Below are 19609 nucleotides of genomic sequence, written 5' to 3'. Positions count from 1 at the left end.
GAGCCACAGTTCCTCCCGATCTCCTGCAGCCTCCTTCCCATCTTCACGCCAACCATCTACTGAGGCACAAGCAGGGAAATCCATGACCCTCTGCGGCCTAGAATCATTACACTGGCTTCTTAGTTTCCTGGCTCAACAAGCTGAGGGTTTTTGACATTTCACAGCATAAACAGTTGGGTCCAAGTTACCCGATTCAGCACCTTTTCCGACCAGAACCTGCTTTTTAGGATCTGCCTTGCTCATATCATATCATATTAATCTTAGGATCTGCCTTGCTCATATCATATTCATCTTCGGCGAATGTAGGATGAGCATCTGCCGCAAGAAAGTAGCAGTGGCCTCCCTAAGACTGTAGAACTCCCTCCTGACTCACTGAGAGCCAACATGGTATAGTGGTTCAAATGTTGCGCTAGGAGCTGGGAGAGCCGGGTTCGAATCCCCACTCTGCTGTGGAAGTTCACTGGGTGTGTGAGCCAGTTTGGTGTAAAGAGCGCAGACTCTAATCTGGGAGAACCAGGTTTGATTCCCCACTCCTCTGCATGCAGCTGCTGGTGTGACCTTGGGTCAGTCACAAGTTCTTTCAGAGCTGTTCTCTCAACGGCAGTTCTCTAGAGAGCTCTCTCAGCCCCACCTGCCTCACAGGGTGTCTGTTGTGGGGAGCGGAAGGGAAAGGAGATTGTAAGCCACTCTTAGACTCTTTTGGGTAGTGAAGGGCAGGGTATAAATCCAATCCCTTCTTCTTCTGATCCTGAGCCAGTCATATTGTCACAGGGTTGTTGTGAAGATAAAACGAGGCAAGAACAACGGAAGCCACTTTGAGACCCCATCGGGGAGAAAGGTGGGGTGCAAAGAAATGGTTGGGGTGTCCCTCTGCCCTTTTCATTTCCCTAAGGCAAGGGGAAAACAATCCTTTTTTGCTGGTCTTCGGGATCTGGGTGTTTTTTTCTAAACCTCTTTCGCAAAAGGCTTAAGAAAAATAATCCTGATCTGTTCCACACAAGGGTCGTAAAAAACAAAAAGTCCCTTGCTTTTTTTGTCGGGATTCTTTTCTTTCGTATTATGTTGCAAGCCACGCTGAAAACAGTGGAAGTCAGCAAGCTGCGGAAAAAGGCTCGGCAAAACTGAAGAAAGTGTACCCGGTGTGGTTACACGGTATGCCAAGGTACTGCAGGTACGTCACAGGCAGGAAGAGTCTGTCTGAGACGGGCGGTTTCTTCATCGGCCGCTCCCACAGGAAAGAGGCGGTTGAGGAGAATTCCACTCGACCTTCTGGAGTTCCCACCCCCACCATCAATGTTGGCCTGGATCGGTCCACGCCAGCTTTCTGGCCTCCACCGCACAACTACGGGATACGGGATGGACATGTAAACCAGCACCTTATGCCACAAACCAGAACTCAAATCCAAGTTATCCCTTCTATTTGTTGTTGTTGTTCAGTCGCACAGTCGAGTCCGACTCTTCGCAACCCCATGGACCACGTCACGTCAGGCCCTCCTGTCTTCCGTCGTGCTCTGGAGTTTGCTCAATTTCATGTTCGTTGCATCGATGACACTGTCTAACCGTCTCATCCTTTGCCGTCCCCTTCTTCTATGACCTTCAGTCTTTCCCAGCATCAGGGCCTTCTCCAGCGAGTGCTCCCTTCTCATTGGGTGGCCAAAGTGTTTGCGCTTCAGCTTCAGTCTCTGGCCTTCCAGGGAACAGTCAGGGTTGATTTCTGTTAGGATTGACTGATTCGATCTCCTTCTGTGACCAACCAAAACAGCATCACAAGACTGCATAAGCCTGGAGTTCTCCAGAACTCCTCATCAGGTACAAAGAGCACTGAAAGAGTCAAAAGCTGGTATTGTGCTGTGCTATTCAGGTTGGTCTTCTAGGTGTGGTGCGGATTTTGTTTTCGGATTCTGCTACAGACCTGCTTGGCTACCCACTTTTTAAAAAGTCTACTCACACCAGAAACCCACTGATCGCTTCAGGTCTCGACCCCCTTCCAAAGCACGTCACCCCATAGAATCACAGAGTTGGAAGGGGCCACACAGGCCACCTAGTCCAACCCCCTGCTCAATGCAGGATCAGCCTAGAGCATCCCTGGCAAGCGTTTGTCCAGCTGCTGCTAGAAGACTACCAGGGAGGGGGAGCTCACCACCTCCCGAGGCAGCCCATTCCACTGTTGAACAGCTCTTACTGTTAAAAAAACCCTTAATATCTACCCGGTACCCTTCTGCCTGTAATTTAAACCCGTTCTTGCGAGTCCCCTTCTCTGTGGCCAACAGGCACAGCTCCCTGCCCTCCTCTAAGAGCGACAGCCCTTCAAATACTTCAAGAGAGCCAACATGTCCCCCCTCAACCTTCTTTCCTCCAGACTGAACATTCCCAGGTCCCTCAGCCTTTCCTCACAGGGCTTGGTCTCCAGGCCCCCGATCGTCTTCGTCACTGTCCTCTGCACCCGCTCCATTCTGTCCACATCCTTTGGAAGTGAGGCCTCCAGAACTGCACACAACACTCCAGGTGCAGCCAGATCAATGCAGTGTACAGCGGGGCCATGACATCTGATTTGGATGTTATGCCTCTGTTGATACACCCCAAAACTGCATTAGCCTTTTTTGTCGCTGCATCACACTGGCAGCTCATATTTAACATACAGTCCCAAGATCTCATTCACACACTGCTACCCAGAAGTGTATCCCCCATCCAGTATGTGTGTTCCTTGTTTTCGTTACTCAGATGTAGGACTCGGCACTTACCCTTGTTAGATTGCTTCTTGTTCACATCCACCCACTTTTCCAGCGTGTTCAGATCTCATTGAATTCTATATCTTCTGGAGTGTTTGCTGCTCCTCCCAATTTGGTGTCGTCTGCAGATTTAACGAGTAGCCCCTCCACACCCTCATCCAGATCATTTATAAAAATATTGGAAAGTACCGGGCCCAGAACCAAGCCCTGTGGCACCTCCCTCCACTCAGATGAAATGCCATTGACAGCTACTCTCCGAGTGCGGTCCTCCAACCAGTTCCTCATCCACCTCACTATCCTATCCTAGAGGGTCCACATTCCTCTAGTTTACCCAACAGAACATCATGAGGGAAACATCCTTCATCCTTCAAGGGGAGAGGCTGTGGCTCAGTGGTAGAGCATCTGCTGGGCATGCAGAAGGTCGCAGGTTCAATCCCTGGCATCTCCAGTTAAAAGGACCAGGCAGTACGTGATGTGAAAGACCTCCGCCTGAGACCCTGGAGAGCAGCTACTGAGCTCGATGGACCAGACAATACTGAGCGTGATGGACCAAAGGTCTAATTCACTATAAGGCAGTTACATGTGTTCAGAAGAGAGGGGCCATGGCTCAGTGGTTGGCACGCAGAAGGTCCCAGGTTCAATCCCCGGCATCTCCAGTTAAAAGGGATCAGGTTGTAGGTGATGTGAAAGACCCTCAGCCTGAGACCCTGGAGAGCCACTAAGGGGAGGGGCCGTGGCTCAGTGGCAGAGCATCTGCTGGGCACGCAGAAGGTCCCAGGTTCAATCCCCGGCATCTCCAGTTAAAAGTGATCAGGTAGGAGGCGATGTGAAAGACCCTCAGCCTGAGACCCTGGAGAGCCATTGCCCGTCTGAGTAGATGGACCAAGGCTCTGATTCAGTATAAGGCAGCTCCGCTTGTGTTGATGCCCGTGAGAAGGGACAGACTTCAGTCTTATTGTTCCTGCCGCAGATGACCAACATCACATCACTACCTCCTGTAGAAATTATGTGGGGATTCTTCCATTGGGACAACACCCTGCTGGTGTTCCCAATGGAATTCCAGGGTGTATCAGTCACACCCTTTTTGGGACATTACCCAACCGGTTGCATGGCGCTGGGGTGGAATCCCACGGAAGCTCTTTCATGTGATCCCCTGCAGTCAAGCGGGTACTAGGAGAGGGAAGCTGGAGCTCCCTGACAACTTATTCATCTCTTTCCAATTCGGCTCTGTGACACCGGGCCCCGAGGCAGGAAGAGGGTGTGTGCAGGAGAGGGAGGCCGGAGATCTCCTGGAATTAGAAGAGACAGAGATCGTTTCCCCTGGAGAAAATGGCTGCTTGGGAGGGTGGACGCTTATCATGTTATACCCTGCAGAGGTCACTGCCATCCCCAAACCCTGGCTCTCTTGGGGTCCCCTAACAAATCTCCAGGAATTTCCCAACCTGAAGTTGGTAACCCAAGTTATCAGTTCTTGTGCGAACACAAAGCTATGCTCCGTTTGTTGGCCCTTCCAGAGGAACTGGCTGAGGCCACTGTGTGAGGCGGGATGCTGGACTAGAGGGACCCTCACTGGTCTGACCCAGCAGGGCTCTTCTGATGTTCTTGTGAGGGGAAGGCCTCGGCCTCTCTGCCCTGTTCATTGGCCCTCCAGAGGAACTGGTTGAGGCCACTGTGTGAGGCAGGATGCTGGACTAGATGGACTCTCACTGGTCTGATCCAGCAGGACTCTTCTGATTTTCTTATGAGGGGAAGGTCTCGGCTTCTACACGCTCTTGTTGGCCCTCCAGAGGAACCGGTTGAGGCCACTGTGTGAGGCAGGATGCTGGACTAGATGGACTCTCACTGGTCTGATCCAGCAGGACTCTTCTGATTTTCTTATGAGGGGAAGGTCTCGGCTTCTACACGCTCTTGTTGGCCCTCCAGAGGAACCGGTTGAGGCCACTGTGTGAGGCAGGATGCTGGATTAGATGGACCCTCACTGGTCTGGTCCAGCAGGGCTCTTCTGATGTTTTTATGAGGTCAGTAGGATAGGTCTATCAATGGCTAGCAACCATCAGGGCTATTTTTGGGCAGGAACACACAGGAATGGAGTTCCAGCTGACTCCCAAGTTGGCCACGCCCAGCAGGAACTCATTAGCATAATAGGCCAAACCCAACAGTAGGAACTCATTAGGATTTGCTACATTAGGGGTGTGTGGCCTAACATGCAAAGGAGTTCCTGCTACAAAAAAGCCCTGGGTTTTGACCACAAACAAGGTAAACAGACTAGATGGACCCTCACTGGTCTGATCCAGCAGGGCTCTTCTGATGTTCTTATGAGGGGAAGGCCTCGGCCTCCCAGCCCTGTTGTTGGCCCTCCAGAGGAACTGGTTGAGGCCACTGTGTGAGACAGGATGCTGGACTAGAGGGACCCTCACTGGTCTGACCCAGCAGGGCTCTTCTGATGTTCTTATGAGGGGAAGGCCTCGGCCTCTCTGCCCTGTTGTTGGCCCTCCAGAGGAACTGGTTGAGGCCACTGTGTGAGGCAGGATGCTGGACTAGATGAACCCTCACTGGTCTGACCCAGCAGGGCTCTTGTGTTCAAGTCGCTTCAAAGAGCTCGAACATACAGGACAGGGATTTTGCACCCGGCATATGTGATCAGCAGCAACCCTGAACCTCTTCCTGGAGAACACTGGCCCAAACTCCCAGCACCAAGTGGGAGACCTCTCTTCCCCAAGGGCAACACAGAAAACTTGGGGGTGGCAGGGGGTCTTGCACCGTTCTGCACCAGAATTCTTTGGGTCGCAAGCTAGCAACCTCATCCAGGTTTTCCTGGCTATCGGTCCTCACCCGGAGAAATGGTACCAGAATAAAGAGGTGTTAAAGCGGAAAAAGAAAAGCTAAAAAGATAAGAGTAATCCAGTCTGCTTTTTATTGAAATGGCTGCAGATTATTAAGAAGAAAGCTGCCCTGTACTTTAAAGTTCAGGCAAATTCCTGTTTAGGACTGAAGCGGGCAGGGCTCCGTTAGGGAACGCCGGCCCTCGAACTCGCACTCAGATCCCAGTAAAGGCACACACCACTGCAGACATTCACTCACTCTCTCTCTCACACACATTCGCAGCTTTATTGAGGGATCGTGCCCCCCTGTGTTCCCAGTGCAAAGACTTCCCCCCCCCTCTTCCCCACAGTTCCTCGCTCCCAGATTCTGAAACCACAGCAGGGTGGAGGCTCTCGGCCAAGTGGTGGTGCTCGGGCAGAGTCCACGACGCGACTCCCTCAGCGTTGCGGAACAGGCAGCCTCAGTCCTCGCCGAGGATGCTGACAGGCCTCCGCTGAGCCCACCGCCGAAGCCTGGAGAGCAAGCACCAAGCACGAGCTAGCGTCGGAGTCTTCCACGGCCCGTCTTGGCTCGCGGGGCAGGCAAGCCCAGACGGTTTCACGTCCTCAGGGCTGTGGAGGCCGGCTTAGACTTCTTGGACGTGGGCTGGGAGACCGGCTGACGTGGGGGGAGGAGGAGGAGGAGGCGGCCTGTGAGAAGAACAAGAAAGGAGGAGACGGTGTTACCCAAGAGGGTTGGACGTGCTGGGATAGGCCTGGGCCTTTCTTGTGTAAAGAGAAGCCTAATAAGCGAAAGAATTTAAAGGGGTAGAGAACATCTGGACCCACCAGTTTTTACCAGAGGCCCCGACATGGTGTCCATGGGCACCATGGGGCATTAATACCTTTCCTGGCGCCCATGAGTTGGGTCAGGTGGGCCTCTTGCCCAACAGGGCTCCCAATTGGCTGGGCAGATTAAATTAACATTGATTCAGCTGCAACGGCCACCAGAGGGTTGGTTTTACTCTCCCTCACTCCTGTTTCCCTGTGTATTTTTTCCATTTCCCCTTTCTCTCGTGCACTTGGACTTCCTGTGTGTGGTTGGCGCTGCCTCCCGCAGCAGCCATTTTGTGGCCGGCCCCGCTTCCCTCGGCGACCATTTTGTAGTTGCACCCACCGCTGTGTGTCAGAATTCCGAAGGGGCCCACAGGCTCAAAAAGGGGGGCCCCTGTTGGTTTTTATAGCCCAACCTTCACTACCAGAGTGGCTTACAATCACCTTCCTTTCCCTGCCCAACGACGGACACCCTGTGAGGTAGACGGGGCCAAGGGAGCTCTGAGAGAACTTGTGACTGACCAAAGGTCACCAAGCTGGCTGCATGTGGAGAAGTGGGGAATCAAACCCGATACTCCAGACTAGAATCTGCCATTCTTAACCACTACAACAAACTGGCTCTACCATTTCTTTGGTTTTCCTGACCCACAGATTCTCAACTTACTAAGATCTCTCACTTACTCACTCCTTCAGAATCACGTATGTACACCCTCCCTAATTTCTGGAAACCAAGAACATAAGAACATAAGAGACGCCAATGTTGGATCAGGCCAAAGGCCCATCCAGTCCAACACTCTGTGTCACACAGTGGCCAGAAATACCAGGTGCCATCAGGAGGTCCACCAGTGGGGACAAGGAATGTCTCTGCACCCCTCCGACATAACCTTTTCTTCCTTTAATCTCTGGCCCCCTTCTTCCCGGCACCTTGCTTACCGCACAGCTCCCCAAGCTTCTTGAGTCTGTGGGCACCTCTGGGATTTTGAAGAAGAAGAAGAGAAGAGATTGGATTTATACCCCGCCCTTCACTACCCGAAGGAGTCTCAGAGTGGCTTACAATCTCCTTTCCCTTCCCCTCCCCACAACAGACACCCTGTGAGGGAGGTGGGGCTGAGACAGAAACTGCTCTTTTTCAAGAAGAGCTCTTGTCAGAACTATGGCTTGCAAAAGGTCATCCAGCAGGTGCAAGTGGAGGAGTGGGGAATCAAACCTGGTGCTCCCAGATTAGAGTCTTTGACCACTACACCAGCGGGCAACAAGCGCCACCTCAAAATGGCTGCCACAGAAGGCGGAGCCAAATGTGATACTGCTTCGCAAAAAAACACAACACCACACACAAGGGGAATAAAAAGAAAAGAAGGAAAGCCTGAGGGAAGGGAGGGAGAAAAAGACGGTGGAACGGAAAGAAGGGAGAATAGAACCACACCCTGAGTAAGGAAAGCACGCGTGCTTCCCAGTCCTCCTGATCTTATAGAGGCTGCAGCTGTTATTGCAGCAGAAATCCCTTTCGTTTGAACAAGGGCAGCTAATAACAAGCCCCACCCCACAAAGGCCCCCCCCACTGGGGTTGCCAGGGCTCTGCTTGGAGTGGGGGGGGGACCCTTGCTACGAGGCCCCTCACCGGCACCAATCAGATGGATGGTTGGGGGGGGGGGGTCTTACTGGCAGCAAAAGGAAACCTAGGCTGATGTTGCTGGCAATGCAGGGTGTGCACTGGAAGTGACGTCTGGTACCAGGGCAAAAAACTCTATGGTTAAAATGACTTCTACCACTAGTTTGGTGTCGTGGTTAAGTGCGCGGACTCTAATCTGGGAGAACCGGGTTTGATTCCTCCACGCCTCCACTTGCAGCTGCTGGATGACCTTGGGCAAGCCGTAGTTCTGTCAGAGCTGTCCTTGAAAAAGAGCGCTTTCTGTCAAGAGCTCTCTCAACCCCACCTCCCTCACAGGGTGCCTGTTGTGGGGAGGGGAAGGGAAAGGAGTTTGTAAGCCGCTCTGAGACTCCTTTGGGTAGTGAAGGGCGGGGTATAAATCCATCTTCTCTTCTTCTTCTTTTGTCCTTTGCCTGTGTCACCGGTGATGCAATGAAGTCCCTTTCAGTGTGTGCCCGAAGTGACAATGGCAACGACTCCGGTAGAAGTCTCTCTGTGCTGTTGGGAAGTCCCCACCCCATCCCAGTTGCCTGGCAACCCTACCCACCATCCGGTTTTTGGAAAGCTCAGCCGGTGCAGGGGAGGCGGGGGGGGGGAGGGAGGCGGGGCCATGGCTCAGTGGCAGAGCACCTGCTTGGCATAAGGAAGGTCCCAGGTTCAATCCCCGGCATATTCCCTACAAGGTCATAGGTAATGTGAAAGACCTTTCTCTGCCTGAGACCCTGAAGAGCGGCTGCCAGTCTGAGTAAACAAAACTGACCTTGAAGGACCAATAGTCCGATTCGGTATAAGGCAGCTTCCTGTGGTCTACCATGGCGCCCGTGAGTGCCACGTTGGGGAACCCTGGCCTGTGGTGTGTCATTCCCTTTAGCTCCTCCTCCCTTGGGGGTCCCGTCCTTTAGTACCCCCTTGCCCTCCAAGCCCCCTAAGCCAGGACCCCTGCCCTCCCTTTTCCTGGCCTCATCTGCTCCCCCCCCCCAAGTTATTCTGTTCTTCTCTTCCAAACTGAACTTCCACACTCCTCATCTTTGAGAGCATCCAAAACTAGACTACTGTAACATCTGCTACACGGGGCTGCCCTTGAACCCAACCCAGAAGCTTCTGTTGGTAAACAACGTAGCCTGGCTGAGATGCTCCGCAGACACAACATGGATTCTACTTTGCTCCCAAGCTCAGGCCTAGTTGCCAGTTCCTGCCTATATCGATCTTGATCTGGGAGACCCCAGAAGGTCGGACCAGAACCAACGGCTTGAAATTAAATCAGAAGAGTTTTTGGTTAAACATTACGAAGAACTTCCTGACAGTTGGGTTCCTCGGTGGGACAGGCTTCCTCGGGAGGTGGTGGGCTCTCCTCCTTTGGAGGTTTTCAAGCAGGGGCTCGATGGCCATCTGACAGCCATGCTGATTCTGTGAATTTGGGCAGATCATGAGAGGGAGGGCAGGAAGGGTCGCCTCAGTGCTTAGTTCTCATGGCCCTTCCTTACACGCCCAGGGAAATGCCGATCACCACTTTCGGTTCAGGAAGCCTTTCTTCTCCAGGTCAGTTTGGCCAGGGATCCTGGGGATTTTTTTGCCATCTTCTGGGCGTGAAGCAGGGGTCAGTGGGGGTGGACGTTGTGAATTCCCTGCCTTGTGCAGGGGGTTGGACTAGATGACCCTGGAGGTACCTTCCAACTCTATGATTCTATGACTCTTCCAAGGCAGAGTGGGGGATTCGAAACTGGATCTCCCAGATCCTAGTTTGACACTCTATCAAGTATGCCACACTGGCTCTCTTAAGCTATGAAATAAATTATGCTTCTTTTGTTCAAAAAATTTTGGGCAGACCAACAGTCCTAAGTTGTTGGGTTTTTGTTTTTTGGAATTCTGGGAATGTGGGCTAGTCGCTTCCACGTCCTGTTTTAATTGCGTCTCCTGGCCCTGGCGCGGTGTTTCGTAAGACGCCTTTGGGCGAGACCGGAAAGATGGAATATAAATCTTCCTGTGAAATAAATCAGAACAGAGAACATGCCGCTGGCCCTTAACTGGAACCCTGAAAGACGAGAACACAATCCCATGAATACCTTTTTATCAGGACCCACGCAGCAGCCGGTTCCCAGCGTACGAGCATCGGAGTCTAACAGAACTCTTCAGCAGGCCAGATGTTACAAAAAAGTTTTTAAAAAAGAGGGGAACACAGCAGATTTCTCAGGTCACGTTTTTAAATTCAGACCATGATTTGAGATCGTCCAGATTTAAAAAATCCATGACTTTAAATTCAGGACATGATTTTAACATGCGTTAAGCACCATAGCTGCAGTGACTCAAGTGGTTAAGACGCTGAACTGCAGGCTGTGGAAGGTCGGTAGTTCAGCAGTTCAAGACCCGAGTTGCCGTCTCTAGTTCCAGCTCCTGCCAGCCTAGCGGTTTGAAAGCAAGACATTGCAAGTAGATAAATAGGTACCGCTTTGGTGGGAAGCTAACAGCGTTCTGTGCACCTTGGTGTTTAATCATGCTGGCCACATGACCACGGAAACGTCTTCGGACAGCGCTGGCTCTTCGGCTTTGAAACGGAGATGAGCACCGCAACCCTAGAGTCGGATTCGACTGGCTTTCGAGCAAGGGAACCTTTACCTTTTTAAGCACCATAGCAACCAGCCTTTTCAGTGTCCCTGGTTCCCTTCTTAAATCAAGGGCATTGCGAGGGCTTGATCTATGGAGTTGAATTGATTTATTATTACCTCTTGCTTTTATGGCTTCTGGCCTGCTGTGGTAGGAAAGCTATTTCATCACTGTCTACCCTTTTTTTTTTTGGTCAGCAAGTCATAGTTGACTTATGGTGACTCCGTGGGGCTTTCGAGACAAGAGACGAGCTGCGGTGGTGTGCCGTTGCCTGCCTCTGCGGAGTGACCCTGGACTTCCTTCCGTGGTCTCCCATCCAAGTACGAACCAGGGCCGACCCTGCTTAGCTTCCGAGATCTGACGAGATCAGGCTAGATACGGCTGTAAATAACTTGTGTCCTTAATCAACAGACCGCATTCAAGATACCAAGAAAAACTGTAATGTTCAGCCCCCTAAAGGATTGTGTTACAGAATTACAGTAATAAGAGGAACGAAATCTTTTTTTCCTATTGCTGAAATGATCAATGGGAATCTATATATATATATGTGTGTGTGTGTGTGTGTGTGTGTGTGTGTAGCAAGGCTCCAAGAAACTGACTATCAAGATACAGATAAACAACACCTGGCAATTTACTAAATTGTTGACATTAAGCAAAAATAGTCTGGTTAAAAAAGACAGCAAGACAACAAAAGCCTATTTTTGTACGAAGCTGAAAATCTCTTCTGGATTTTGAAAGGGAAGGATGACTCGATACTGATATATATTATTAAGAAATGAAGTTAGTAATTCTGAATGGACGTTCTGTTCTTTAAATATCCTATGCAGGACCTCGGACTATAGCTTGTCCTGCCTCTTTACGCAATACTGTGCTTTTCAAACTTAAAACTCAAATTAAGAACACCACCACTCCACGCTTTTCTATTTTGAGAAGTTGGGATGTTTGTGGACATTCCATGTCACCACAACATATCCATCGTAGAGAAATACCTGCTGTTGCATCAGGCTGTGCTTACTTTTCCCCTATAAAAATGCAAGGTTCCTCCAAATTCAGTAAGGGGAATTCAAGAGGCTGCCATCAATCACTCCGTTCATATGAAGCCCAAAAGCTGCTTTGTGTCTGAAGTCACCAGTGACCGCAGCACGGAGGGGGGGGGGTATATGTTCAGGGCAGATGTTGACCATCACGCAATACTATCGCATTTCCTTCTCTGACGGTAATCAATAGGTGCCACTCAGCTTTAATGGGATCAAACAAACACAGCCAATTAACTTCCAATGGTCCCTAAGGGAAGGGGCTATAATTCAGCGGTGGGGCAGCCCTTTTTCGTGCCGGAGGTCCCGGGTTCGAATCCTGACTGCTCCAAGCGCAAGGTTCACAGATAACAGGGCTGGGAGGGACCCTTGTCTGAGATCTTGGAGGTTGTGCTAATATACAGATGAAGCGGCTTTGTACTGAATCAGACCCTCAGTCCATCAAGGTCAGTGTTGTCTTCTCAGACTGTCAGCGGTTCTCCAGGGTCTCAGGCGGAGGTCTTTCACATCACCTACTGCCTGGTCCTTTTCAATTGGAGATGCTTGGGATGGAACCGGGGACCGTCCGCATACAAAGCAGGGGCTCTACCACTGAGCTAAGGCCTCTCTCCAGGGTCTCAGGCAGAGGTCTTTCACATCACCTACTGCCTGATCCTTTTCAATTGGAGATGCCGGGGATTGAACCGGGGACCTTCTGCATGCCAAGCAAAGGCTTTACCAGTGAGCCACAGCCCCTCCCAATGTAAGCAGGCCAACTAATTCTCTGACATGGTGAAAGGTGGGATTCATGGATCTCCTCCATCCTGGGAAAGATGTCTGCCACATTGCACTTCAGAGGCCAGCGTGACCAAGAGATGCAGCCCAAGTTGACAGTTTTAGAGAAACCAGACAGGTAAATAATGTGACTGACCGCGGCAGAGATCCAGGAGAGAGAAACTATTTTGCTCAACTGCTGGGGGCTTCTGCTGCGGTTGGCGCATGCATATGCATGTATTTCCGTGGCGCGGCAGTCTGGGATCCTAGCAGGACGCAGTCAATCACCAACATTTATATGTAAATAAGTGGCCGACAAAACAGAGATAATTTTAAGCCTATTTAGCTAAACGCTTTGGGCTTCTTGCCTCTCGTCAGCCGGCGCGGCTGGGTTTCGTACCATGCTGGGTGCCGAAGATGCTACCTGCTGGAGACGTGCAAAGGGTTTTTGAAAAGGGTCCAATGCACAGGTTAGGTATGGTGTTCCAACCTGGGGGCAGGAAAAAGAAGCCGTAGAGTCTGTTTTGGAGGTACCCCTGTGCAGGCTCCTGTTGACTTAAGGGAGGCAGGTGGTGCCGACAAAGGACAGGGGCTTCTCTGTGGCGGCACCCTATCTGCGGAACCCCCTGCCACCATCCACCTGGCACTTCCTATATTACATTTTAGGCACCAGATTTAAAAATTAGTAATTTTTAAAATTCCTTTAATCAGGTGGCTTTGGTTAGATCTCACCTAGAGTACTGTGTTCAGTTTTGGGCACCACAATTTAAGAAGGATATAGACAAGCTGGAACGTGTCCAGAGGAGGGCAACGAAGATGGTGAGGGGTCTGGAGACCAAGGCCTATGAAGAAAGGTTGAAGGAGCTGGGTATGTTTAGCCTGGAGAGGAGACGACTGAGAGGTGATAGGATAACCATCTTCAAGTACTTGAAGGGTTGTCATGTAGAGGATGGGGCGGAGGTGTTTTCTGTGACCCCAGAAGGTTGGACAAGAACCAACGGTTTGAAATTAAATCAGAAGAGTTTTCGGCTAAACATTAGGAAGAACGAGCGGTTCCTCAGTGGCACTCAGGAGGTGGTGGGCTCTCCTGCTTTGTAGGTTTTCAAGCAGAGGCTTGATGGCCATCTGACAGCAAGGCTGACTCTGTGAACTTAGGCAGGTCACGAGGGGGAGGGCAGGAACGGTTTCCTGTGGCCCAGGGAAATACCGTTCACCACTACGGGGTCAGGAAGCAATTTTTCTCCAGACCTGTTTGGCTGGAGATCCTGGACGTTTTTTGTCATCTTCTGGGCGTGGAGTAGCAGTCACTGGGGGTGTGGGGGGGGGGAGGCACTTGTAAATTTCCTACATTGTGCAGGGGGTTGGACTAGATGACCATGGAGGTCCCTTCCAACTCTGTGATTCTATGATTGGATGTTTAATTTGTCATCGATGGGGGTTGTCAGAGAGAGCTAGACACCTCTTCCCCATGCTCATCTTCACCTGAAACTGAGAATCTTCTCCCCAAGGCAGATTTGTATGGAATTGTAATGCCACTCGCACTGCGTTTTTATCCCCGCAAGCCCCTCTGGGAGCCAATTTTAGGCTGAGCAGCTGGATTTTAAAAAGCGTAATAAATCGGGCCACTTGGCGTTTCTTTCAAGCGAGCCGGCCACCGTTTCTGACTCTGCCACTTTGAACCGACGAACAGCTTGATCCGCTGTGAACGTATTTATACCGCCTAGCTTTCTATTTCTTGTGTTCCAAAAAGCTGTTTGAGCTTTTCGGCTCTCTCAATCCGCCAGGGAAGTTTTCAAGTCTGAATCAGGGAAGTTTTACTGGCGCGGCAGCCGCTGTTTGAGAGGCCTGAGCACTGCGCCTTCCTGTAAACCATGTAATACTTTAAAAAAAATGATTACTGTGTATTCTTTTTATGGGCACATTTTACTCAGTCACCTAGAGCACCTTGGCTATGAGTTGGGAGGGTCAGCGGCTCAGTGGAAGAGCCTCTGCTTGGCACGCAGAAGGTCCCAGGTTCAATCCCCGGCATCTCCAGTTGAAAGGACTGGACAGTAGGTCATGGGAAAGACCTCTGCCTGAGACCCTGGAGAGACACGGGAAGGGACTGTGGTTCAGTGGAAGAGCCCCTGCTTGGCATGCAGAAGGTCATGGGTTGAATCCCCGGCATCTCCAGTGAAAGGATCTGGCAATGGGTGATGTGAAAGACCCCTCTGCCTGAGACCCTGGAGAGCCGCTGCCAGCCTGAGCAGACAATACTGACCTTGATGGACCAAAGGTCTGATTCAGTATAAAGGAACCTTCATGTGTGTGGTACAGCAACCATTTGAATAAATACACATACTCTGAAATTTGCTTTCGTTTCTAGTGCGTGAGGACTGACTAGATCCCCCCCCCCCCGTCCCCCCGGAAGAGTTTCCATAAAAGGACAGGTTGTGATCAAGATCTCAATTAAAACTCCCAGGAGCTGGATTCTCAGGCTTATTCAGACAGGGGAGTAAGGGTGTAGACTTTCCAATTCCGCGGGGGGGGGGGGGGCTGGGGCTGGGCCAGAGGCATTGCTTTGCTAGGAGCAAGGGTGGCTCCCGGGGGAGGCTGAGCACCTTCCTGAAAATTTCGGCGGGGGCTGAAGCCCCGCCGCCCCCACGAAGATCATCTTCTGCTAATCGGAGCTGGGAGACCCAGGTTTGAATCCCAACTCTTGAACCAGGCACACCCTCTCAGCCTAGCCTACCTGGCAAGGTTGTTGTGAGGATAAAATGGAAGCAAGGAGAATAATAAAAGCTGCTGGGGCGAAAGGTGGGATACTCTAGGCAACACACCACACTGGCTCTCAGCATATCCGCTTCATATTTATTTATTTATTAATTAAATTGATACCCCACCCTACCCCCCCAAAAAAGGCCACGGTGGCTCAGAGGTTAAGATGCTGAGCTGCAGACCGGAAGGTCGGTAGCTCAGCAGTCCGAGACCCGAGTGTGCCGCATGACGGAGTGAGCTCCCGTCTCTGGCCCCAGCTCCTGCCAACCTAGCAGTTCGAAAGCAAGAAATTGCAAGTAGATGAATAGGTACCACTTCGGTGGGAAGGTAACAGAATTCCATGCGTCTCGGCATCTAGTCATGCCGGCCACATGACCACGGAGACATCTTCGGACAGCGCCGGCTCTTCGGCTTGGAAACGGAGATGAGCCCCACCCCCTAGAGTCGGACTCGACTGGCTTTCGAGCAAGGGAAACCTTTTACTCCCAAAACCGGGCTCAGGGCAGCTCGCAACATAAAATCAACAAGCAATAAAAACCAGTAAAACAACAAACAGCAATGGCAGATCAAACCAAACTCATGGCTTATGAAATAACTGCCGGAGTTTCCTGGGGTAATTATTTCATAAGGCACGAGTTTGGTTTGATCTGCCGTCGCTATTTATTTCTTTTACTGTTTTTATTGCTTGTTGATTTTATTGTTGATTTTATTGTTGTTTATTGAGCCCATTTTGGGGAGGTAGGGCGGGGTATAAATTTAGTAAAATAAATAAATAAAACGAAGCAGATCAACTGAGAGCCGGTGTGGTGGCTAGAGGGATGGACTGAAATCTGGGAGACCCGGGTTCGATTCCCCACTCCACCATGGAAGCCTGCCGGGTGGACCTTGAGCCAGTCACACACACTCCCACCTATCCCGCCTCTCAGGGTCGTTGTGAGGGGGGGAAAGAAGGAGAGAAGCGTGATCCCCCATTGGGCAGAAAGGCAGGGCGGAAATGAAGTAAAATAAGCAAAATAAGTCATTCTCCTGCAATTTCATGGGAAAGTCCCAGGCTGCATTTTCTTGTGGCATTCCAGGGACCAGTGTTTGTCTTTGCGGCTGGCAAAGACTTCCGCTTCGGAAGGCCACCGTGTCCCTCATGCCAGGGAGACAGAACCGGACTCGCTACGGACTGAGCCAGACGGGAAGAAAGGCACTTGTCACCAGCCCTGGAGGGCATAGCTGCAAATCCAGCCGTTTCCTCGCCCGCGCATCTTTGGCAGGCGGCCGCCTCTGCAAGGCCTCAATGTACAGCAGAGCCCTGGGGCATGAAACAAACTGTCCTCTGCCTGGGCTGGCAAACATCACCAGGATCTGGAGAAAGGGGTGCCCCAGCCTCTGGTGAAAAAATAGTTACGGGACCTTCAGAGCCACAAGGAGAAACTCGACCAGCTCCCCAAGATTTTCTTTCCGTTGTCCGCAAGCTGGAACTATTACTGGCTTCGTTGATACCCCGACTTTTCTCTCCAACGGGGACCCAAGAGGCTTACAACATCCTTTTCCTCTCCTAAGAACATATTATTATTATTATTTACAGGGGACATTTCGTAGAAAAAGAGGTGCAGGAGCTCATTAGCATAACTAATTAGCATAACTTATTTGCATATGCCACACCCCCTGACATCACTAGAAGTGTGTCAGAAGGCAACACCCACCGCTCAGGCTCCACTGGACTGTTTTGGATTGCTAGCTATGGGGGGGGGGGACTTGCAGATCTGTCCTCACAGAGGAGGGAGAGCTTGTACCTGAATAAAACCTAGTCTTAAAGGTTTTGGACCAGGGGGCCGGGGGAGCCTCTGCAGCTTACCTGGCTGCTTCTTGCTCTGACTGAGGGCTGCTGGGAGCAGGGGGTGGGGCTTGTTGCATGTGCCCGCCCCCTGGGCTCTTTACTGCCGGAGCTCCGCTCCTGTGCGCTCCTGCAGGAAATGACCCCTGATTATTTATTATTTTCGATTTATAACCCACCTTTCCTGCACAAGCAGGAAACATAAGAGAAGCCATGTTGGATTAGGCCAATGGCCCATCCAGTCCAACACTTTTAGTGTTTGGTGTTGACGTTGAATGTTAAATGGAAAGGTTAAACAGGTTGAGTTTAGGGAGGATGTTAAATGGAAAGGTTAAACAGGTTGAGCCCAGAGAGGAAGAAGAGGAGAAGGAGGATGAAGGGGAGAGTGAGTCAGAGGTGGAAGATCCTAAGAGCTCCCAAGCCACAGCCTCTTACAGTGTACTGGTTAGGAGCACGGACTCCAATCTGGGAGAACGGGGTTTGATTCCCCACTCCTTCACGTGCAGCTGCTGGTGTGACCTTGGGTCAGTCACAAGTTCTCTCAGAGCTCTCTCAGCCCCACCTACCTCACAGGGTGTCTGTTGTGGGGAGGGGAAGGGAAAGGAGATTGTAAGCCGCTCTGAGACTCCTTCGGGTAGTGAAGGGTGGGGTACAAATCCAATCTCCTCTTTTCCTCCTCCTCTTCTGGTGGGTAAAACGAGCGGTGACCCAATACCCTTGAACTGGAGATGCCCAAGATTGAACCTGGGAACTTTGGCATGTGAAAGAGGTGCTCTGTAATTAAGCCACGCCCCTCCCGAAGTAGGCTACCCCCTACACAGCCCCCCCCCGACTTCCGCCATCTGGAAAAGTAACAGTTAGGAGGCCCACCTCCTCCCTCCCTCACCCCTTCCCCTTTCACTCACCGGGCCGGCAGCATCAGGACCTGAGGATCGTAAATAGGCACAGCAGACGGTTCTGTCCGGGGCGGGTCGGAAGGGAGCGGTTTCCGGGGTGGCGGGGGCTTGGCGGGACCAGGGGCCTGTGTAGTGAACAGAGGAGGCTTAGTCCCTTGGCAGAATCAGGTGGCCGTAACCTAGGCTCAAACGTCTCCGTGGTCTGGCAGGGAATGGAGACTGTCTTGCACCTCACTTCACCTCCATATGCCTCCCCAGGCCCAGAGCCAGGATTTTGTGGCTTGTGGGGCAACTTTTTTCCTGGTGGGGCTGAAGTTCTCCGTGCAGCCAGAAAAGCCATTTAGCCAATAGAAAGCTGTGACCAGGACAAATCTCTAAATTGCAAGCTGTCAACCACTTTGGATGACAGTTCTCAGCTGCTGCAAGTTAATCACTTCTGCCAGCCTAAGCAACAATTCTGATAACAAGCCGGCAGGTGGGGGTGATGACTTCTAGACATTTTAGGCAGAAAAACTCTCTTAAAGGAGACCAGTTTCTTGACACAGAGTTAGAAGGGTTCCTAGAGGTCACCTACTCCAACCCCCTTGCTCAGTGCAGGAATTCATCAACTGCAGCACCCCACTCTACTTAAAAGAGCGCATGCCTTTAAAAAAATGTTTAAAAGCAATTGAAAGAAGCATTTACCGGAGAAATTCTCGTGAGGCTGTGCCTTTAAGAAAGGGGGCAGAGCCCCCAAAGGCCCCATCATAGCTATGGGCCTGTGCCTTCCCCTCCTGAAAGTTACCCAAGCGCCCCCCCTCCCCACATCACCAAATAGCACCACAAACAGCACGACACTGGTGCCCGTTACCTGTGCAGCTTTGGGAATAGGGTCGGCAGGCAGCGGGCGCATAGGAGGCGCTGGCCTGTCCACGGCCACAGCCTGGGCGGAAAGAGGAAGGGCAGAGAAAACATGCTGGGGTACAGACAGTGTGCATAAGGGGGGGGGGGTCTGAAAGCCACTGGGGGGGCTGGTTTGCCAAGATCTGCCACTGCTAAATCTAAGATCGGCTGTCACCTAGTGGGGGGAAATTAGGCTGGCTGTCGAAACAAAGGCTGTGGGTTCAAATTGCCTTAGGTGTGATCTATAGCTCAACAGCAGAGCTCCTGCTTGGCGTGTGGGAGGACCCTGGTTCAATCCCTGGCTTCTCCAGATCCCCTGTAGCAGGCCTTGGGGAGGGGGGCGTGCTCTCCTGGAGTTCACAGAAAGCCGCTGCCCTCTCCAGAGCCGACAATACTCAGACTTGGAAAACTACAGCTCTGCTGGTCCAGGATAGGGTAGTGGAGGGGCCGAACTCAGCCCTGGAAGATCTGATTCGTGGGAAACTGCGGAGCCTCCATCGGGGTGGAGCTGCCGAGGCTGCAGGGCTCGTACTGAGACGGGAGGCCACCGGAGAAGTCCGGGGTCGCCACGCAGAGGCGGGCAACGGCAAACCACCTCTGACCGTCTCTTGGCTTGAAAACCCGAGGGGGTGACCCAAAGTTGGCTGTGGCTCGAGGGCACTTTCCACCTCCACCTGTAGGGGGCAGCAACCTTAAACTTTGGCACTGAATCCACAGCCACTGCTGGGAAGGAACTCGCTGGTTTTTTGGGGGCCATTCCGTCTGTGCCAGCACTACCTGCACTGGGATTGGCCTTGGGAGAGGCGGGATAAAATGCACCCTAAATAAACAAACCAATCTCAGCGGGGC

The 19609-nt window shown here is 51.7% G+C and overlaps 1 protein-coding gene across 1 annotated transcript in view; it reads right to left on the bottom strand.

Moving 5' to 3' along the window:
- Positions 1-5639: 5639 nt before the first annotated feature.
- The window catches only part of ADAM15 (ADAM metallopeptidase domain 15), a 110385-nt gene continuing 96415 nt past the window's right edge, over positions 5640-19609 (bottom strand). Inside the window, exons 24-26 of the mRNA XM_015419105.1 lie at positions 18729-18800; positions 17888-18003; positions 5640-6241 (exon numbers count right to left, since the gene is read on the bottom strand). Of these exons, the coding sequence (XP_015274591.1) occupies positions 6178-6241; positions 17888-18003; positions 18729-18800 (252 nt within the window). The 3' untranslated portion in view covers positions 5640-6177. The remainder of the gene's footprint in view (positions 6242-17887; positions 18004-18728; positions 18801-19609) is intronic.

This window comes from Gekko japonicus, unplaced genomic scaffold (genome assembly GCF_001447785.1).
Source record: "Gekko japonicus isolate JY-2015 unplaced genomic scaffold, Gekko_japonicus_V1.1 scaffold25, whole genome shotgun sequence".
Lineage (NCBI taxonomy): Eukaryota > Metazoa > Chordata > Lepidosauria > Squamata > Gekkonidae > Gekko > Gekko japonicus.
The sequence above is the reverse complement of the archived record's forward strand: the minus strand, read 5'-3'. Positions and strand labels throughout refer to the sequence as shown.